Source organism: Malus sylvestris, chromosome 10 (genome assembly GCF_916048215.2).
Source record: "Malus sylvestris chromosome 10, drMalSylv7.2, whole genome shotgun sequence".
NCBI classification, from domain to species: Eukaryota; Viridiplantae; Streptophyta; class Magnoliopsida; order Rosales; family Rosaceae; genus Malus; species Malus sylvestris.
This window is the reverse complement of record NC_062269.1, coordinates 9,678,417-9,684,835: the sequence shown is the minus strand read 5'-3', so window position 1 is coordinate 9,684,835 and position 6,419 is coordinate 9,678,417. Positions and strand designations below refer to the sequence as shown.

The following is a 6,419-nucleotide window of genomic DNA, read 5'->3' as shown; positions in this document are numbered from 1 at the left end:
AATACTATTTTGCATTATCCCAACCATGAGTTCTCGTGTGACATGACTACGAGAACTCATTGTTGATCGCGTTCAACAAACTCACTCTCTATTAAGCATCTACATACTTGTCTTGGTGTCATTCACACCAATAACTCGAGACCAGTCACTTTCCTGAGAGAGAAGACATAAATTTATCCAGATTGTCAATGCCCAATTAGTAATCCTATGACCATGAACATTTAGGATATGTGAACTAAAGAGAAAGGTCTCATGAATCTAAATTCTTGAAACCACATTCTTTTAATTACATATACCTTGGGCTTATTGTCTAAGCGTATAACATTTGATGATACGACTTTAAACAATAATATTTGCAATTACATTAAACTAGATTAGCTTAATATGTTAAATGTTTGTAAGGTATCATCTTATGATTGACTTTAGGACACATTCCAACACTAAAAGCTACACGAAATAAGGGGTTCAAGAATGTTTGTACGGAAGGTGATTCTAAGCTAGTCACTGAAGTGGTTGAAAATAGGTACAAGACCCCTTGCATAATACATTCAATTATCTAGGATATTAGAAGGTTGGCAGCTTCTTTTCAGACTATTTCTTGGAGTCACATATTTTAGGAGACCAATTTCCTTGTAGATGTTGTTACTAGTGTAGGAATTAATATTAGAGATACCTATGTTTTGGAATGCACTCTTCTTGCATGTGCTAATCTTGCTTATGCTTTTGACTGCTTGGGAAATAATTGTTGTCACATCCCGGTCCGGGGCGGACCACTTCCCGGGCCCGCTCCACCACCGTAGCACGATATTGTCAGCTTTGGACCCCAACCACGCCTTCACGGTTTTGTTTCTGGGAACTCACGAGCAACTTCCCAGTGGGTCACCCATCATAGGAGTGCTCTGGCCAACTTCTCACTTAACTCAAAGTTCCGACGGAACCCGAAGCCAGTGAGCTCCCAAAAGGCCTCGTGCTAGGTAGGGATGAGAATATACATTTAAGGATCACTCCCCTAGGCGATGTGGGATGTTACAATCCACTCCCCTTAGGGGCCCGAGGTCCTCGTCGGCACACTTCAGGCCAGGGATTGGCTCTGATACCCTTTGTTATATCCCGGCCCAGAACGGACCACTTCCCGGGCCCGCTCCACCACCGTAGCACGATATTGTCCGCTTTAGGCCCCGACCACGCCCTTACGATTTTGTTTATGGGAACTCACGAGCAACTTCCCAATGGGTCACCCATCATGGGAGTGCTCTGGCCAACTTCTCGCTTAACTTCAAAGTTCCGACGGAACCCAAAGCCAGTGAGCTCCTAAAATGCCTCATGCTAGGTAAGGATGAGAATATACATTTAAGGATCACTCCCCTGGGCGATGTAGGATGTTACAATCCACCCCTCTTAGGGGCCCGACGTTCTCGTCGGCACAATTCCGGCCAGGGATTGGCTCTGATACCATTTGTCACATCCCGGCCCAGGGCGGACCACTTCCTCGGCCCGCTCCACCACCGTAGCACGATATTGTCCGCTTTGGGCCCCGACCACGCCTTCATGGTTTTGTTTCTAGGAACTCACGAGCAACTTCCCAGTGGGTCACCCATTATGGGAGCGCTTTGGCCAACTTCTCGCTTAACTTCAAAGTTCCGACGGAACCCGAAGCCAGTGAGCTCCTAAAAGGTCTCGTGCTAGGTAAGGATGAGAATATACATTTAAGGATCACTCCCCTGGGCGATATGGGATGTTACAATTGTACTCGTGGTTTTTCCCTTTAATGAAGTTATTTTTTGAGCAAAAATAAAGTATTGTCTTTATCCTTTTCTCAAAACTCTTGAAACTTCATGAAACTATTGCAAGTTATAACGTGGGAATTTTAATTTTATTGTAACTCTCGAATTACTTCTTGATGCTTTGTGAAGGTTCGTGTAACTTCGCCATACAAGGCCTACTATTTTTATAATACTTCCTATTTTTCCTTCTAAAGTTCTAGACTCTTCGTAAAAGTTAAGTACACGAGAATGTATCATATCTTTTTTTTTTTTTTAACGATTGAAAACTACTTCTCGAGGCTTCTTGGTCTATGCGTTATATCAAGTGTCGTAACTTTCAAAACACGATAACACATTATGTCAAATATTTTCCCTTAACTCTTAAATTATTTATTGATGCTTCGTGAAGGTTCATGTAACTTCCCCAATTTACTTCAAAATATTCCAAAATCCCCTATTTATATCTTCTAATTTAATAAGTATTGCAAGAAGAGAAATAATTGCCAAGTACAATGTCATAACAAGTTAACAGTTGTCAATTATTACATCCAAATTAACCGTAAATTCATATTTGTTGTGCGTTACAAATCCATTTATTACATCCTACGTTGTTAAAAAAACAACAAAAAATAAATGGGTCCCGTTTTATCCTAATTTCCTAATAAAATGATTCATGTACATACTTTTATGAACAAATATATGCAATAATATCAAATAATTGACCGAATAAACAAAGTAAAAAGTATGAAAAGAGAAGGAACCAATTGGAAAAGCGCAGGTGAATTGGGTCCCCCCCCCCTCCCCCGCGGGCGGGCCGGAGCTCACATATTGTGGCTGTGGCTATATGGCTGAGTGTTGTAAAGCCTCGGCTTTCAGATGCTCCTTCCTCTTCCTCTCCTTCTCATCCTCTATAAAAGCTTTTCTCTTTTGGGTTTAATTGCTACCTCTCTCTCTCACTCTCTCATATCTGGCAGCTTTGGTTACCATCTTCACCTCTGGATCTTCAACTTTGGAGGTAACTTTGGCTTCAATTCTCTCTTTTAATCTTTTTTTTTTTTTTTGACTTTTAATTTACAGATGATGAAATTATATACTTGGTTGCAATTATTGTGTGAAAAAATGATGGAAATTTAGGTGCCTGCATTAAAAAAATTTGAAAAGTGTGTGTCTTTAGCAAATAAGAACAACACCCGAGAAGCGTTTGCTTTTATACTTTTCCCACAGTTATAATCTGGGAAAAAGAATGTGAATTTTCTTAGCATAAATTTGGAACCTTTATGTACGTATTGGATTTCCAAGGCTTAGAATTTGATTAATTTTGATATAACATATGAAAAGATGGACTCTGATGAGTTGTTGGGGTGTCTTGGCTGTTTAGGTGATTTCTGATATGCCATTGAGATCCTTGATATTTTCGAAATTGGGTAGAGTTTATAAGTCTACTTATCATGCATGGTAGTGAAGGAACTAGTGAGCTAGCTTCACATCCTTATGAATCTGTTTGGATGGCTCATCGGAGGTGCACAAGTTGTAAGTCAGAAACCGAAGCATGCGGCCATGTATCGATTCGTTATGAGGAGGCCCAACAACACAATCATGGTGTTAAGAAACATTCCTTGTTTAGAGGGTTTGATGAAGTAACTGAACCGAAAAGAGTAAGAAATATTGATGAGGGCCTCGGTTTGACAGAGAGTTCGAAGAAAACAAGGAAGGAGATATGGGAAGGCCAGTCCTTTCCAATGTTCAATCTTCCTCCAAAGACTAGTGTGGTTAAACTGAATCAGGACAATTCTACTTTCCATGGGGGATTACTTAGTGAGAATAGCCCACCGGCAATGCCTGTCTGGACTCCTACTGATGCATGGGCTCTGGAAGCCACCCCACCACCTCCAGAGCGACAGGTGAAATATCATAATTTTCTTGAGAACAATAGCCTAGCTGTTTCCAAATCTTTTCGAGTTGAATCAATGAGATCAGATTCCAAAATTGTGCCGCATCAATCTTTCCTGTGTAGTGAAGAGGAAATTAATCTATCCAACTCTTTTCTAGCACCTCGACAACATGCCACAAGCACTTATAATCACACAAGGTCCACATTGTTGGCCCATGAGAATAACTTCCATAACAATTTTGTCTCTACAAGATCAGGGGGTTCATTGCCAAGGCAGAATGATATGGTTTTGTTACAGCATGACCCCTCCACAAGCAGTATGCAGCAACCGAATTATTTTGGTAAGAATTTCCTAGAAATGCAAAATCAGTCTTGTATTGGATTGCTTTCAAGCCACGCCAGCCCCCCAGAGGTGACCAGACTGGAAAAAGTATTTCACGGATCCGGATCTCTGCCAAGCCTGCAGCGTTCTGTGCATAACATAGAGACTATGAGAATACGCGCCACTGTCAACGCTGATGAAGAATTATCTAGGGGTCCTCGTATGTTTTCAAAGACAGCTCACCATTTTCAGATCACGAAAAAGACTGGTGTTAACTTGCCTGAAGTAGGTCAAATGTTTGGACGGTCAACTGTATCAACAAAATTGAAAGGAAAAGCTTTCAGTAATCTTTCTGGTTTTTCCACGGAGTATGGTCTCCCTCCTCAACCTAGATTGAAGCTGCTACCTTACAGGAGCTCTACAGATACCGACGGAGAGGAAGATGTAAGAGTTGTCAAGGCTCAAGCACTCGAATCATCATCTGAAACAGATATTATGGACATGGATGCTTTCCAGGATAACCTTCTTTCTGGTACTACACACCCTATCTCATATTGTTCAGGAATCTCAACTTTGTTGAACAATATTTATACCATCTTAAATGTGTAGGCTATTTAGCTTTTACAGCATCATGCTTGGATTAACTCGTGTTTTAAAAAGTAATTATCACTAAGTTCATATAGTATAAAAATATTATAAGTTTTCAGTGTATTGTTGTTTCATCATGTCTTTCGGCTAATAATGGGTTTTGCTTCTTGTATCAGGTGTGGCGGTAGTATCCACATCAGACAAGGTAACTTTTATAATTCTGCTTTTGTGAATATTTGTTAAGTAACATAGTTTTGGAATCACTATTTGTTCATCCAAAACACTTTTTATGTCGCATTCCCAGGAAACTGGCTTTTAAAGGATCACACTATGTTGAACTGAATTTAATAATATACTTAGCATAGTACTAAATTGCCTTTCTGATTTTTGAATTTTGCAGCATGTTGAGAGTGGCAAGAAGTCACCAAAATCTCGATCAGCCATCGCTTCAGGTAGAGAAGAGAACGGAGCTAGACTTCCATACACAAAATTACCGGACATAAATCAAGAGCTTCCTGATTCAGCAGAAGAAAGGGAGACGAGCACTTCAAGAACCCAGAGTTTGGATGTCGAACATCTCCTTTCCCATGCTGAGCATCCCACAAATTCAAAACCCAGATCATGTCCAGAAGGATCTCAGGGACCAGAACCAAGCAGCAGGTGGGTTAAACGGCTCAAGTTGACGGCTTCTCAGTCTGTTCATGGTACAAAAAGCTCAAAAATGGGAGAAGCCTCTTCACCTGAAAAAGTCAAGAAATCTTCTAACTCAACTATGAAGTGCAGTATAACTAGTTCACAACCTGCCACCGGCAGATTTCTTGGTAAAGAACAGATGGTGCTAGATCAAACTGCAATGGTATTAAGGAATTGTGAGTCATCTCCCATTGACTCCGCCAGGAAAGGTCCAAATATAACGCTTTCTCATCCTTGGATTCGGAGGTGGTCGAAGGTAGCATCCCAAAAGAAGTCTGAAGCAGTGGTTGCTTTTCAATCGCAATGTTTGAAGCCAACAGTAGATGAGTTTCAGAAGAAGCAGTTTCCAAGCATCGCTGCTATGGCACTCATGGGAAAGGCTATGAGTGGTTTCCATCCATGTGAGTTTGCAAACAAGGGGTCTTTTGTAGTTTGGAATACCAAGGGATTTTAAATAGACAAGTCATGCAACTCCAGAAACAAGAGTATGGTAGACAAAGCATGGGAATATGATTGTCCAACTGATGGTTAGCGTTTGCTTGACAAGGATAAGGAATGCATTGTCCATATTTGAGAATCCACAAAGATGGCTGATTGTGGAGTTTATAGATTATGAATGTCGCATCGGTATGTATCCAACTTGTAATGTTGGTTTCTTTTTTAGTTTTAAAAGTAGGTAAACAAAGGGATTGATTAGCGGCCCTAGTTTATTGAGTATGGCCTCTACAATGGGGGATGAGAGTGACTGTGTCAACTTCTCTTACTTAAATTGAGTAATTGGAAACTGATCTGCTAGTTGTGGTTCTATTGCTTTTCCAAAATTCTGGAAGGAATGTCTCTAATGCTTAGCAGCCAAACACCGAAACTACAAAGAAAATAGGTCATCTCGGTGCATATGTCATAGACAATGTTCCTTGTGATTGTTAGGCAGGCAAGAAAGATAGTACCTGAAGCTCTGGAAGAATCGTGGGTCGTGTCCCCATTCTATGCATACCTAGACAGTTCAATTGCTTAGTTTTTACAATTTACTATAGTTTGGGGCAATTATACACTTCAATTACTTGCTTTTTCTGAATGAGTCGATTATGATTGGAGTAGACAGAGGAATCATTTATGCGGATTACATTGATGGCCAACCGTACAGGAGATGGTCCAGAGATGC

General features: G+C 40.6%; 1 protein-coding gene across 1 annotated transcript; it reads left to right on the top strand.

The window, feature by feature from the left end:
- Nucleotides 1-2,609: 2,609 nt before the first annotated feature.
- LOC126586272 (uncharacterized) lies at nt 2,610-6,064 on the top strand. The gene is made up of 4 exons (XM_050251079.1): nt 2,610-2,778; nt 3,142-4,508; nt 4,741-4,769; nt 4,965-6,064. Exons 2-4 carry the CDS (start codon nt 3,212-3,214, stop codon nt 5,709-5,711), a joined length of 2,073 nt encoding a protein of 690 aa, XP_050107036.1. The 5' UTR covers nt 2,610-2,778; nt 3,142-3,211; the 3' UTR covers nt 5,712-6,064.
- Nucleotides 6,065-6,419: the final 355 nt, after the last annotated feature.

Excerpts from the sequence above, each read along its gene's own strand:
- LOC126586272 (XM_050251079.1), top strand. The coding sequence starts at position 3,212 with ATGCATGGTAGTGAAGGAACTAGTGAGCTAGCTTCACATCCTTATGAA. Across the intron at positions 4,509-4,740 it reads CCAGGATAACCTTCTTTCTG|GTGTGGCGGTAGTATCCACA; the intron begins GTACTACACACC and ends TTCTTGTATCAG. Across the intron at positions 4,770-4,964 it reads TAGTATCCACATCAGACAAG|CATGTTGAGAGTGGCAAGAA; the intron begins GTAACTTTTATA and ends TGAATTTTGCAG.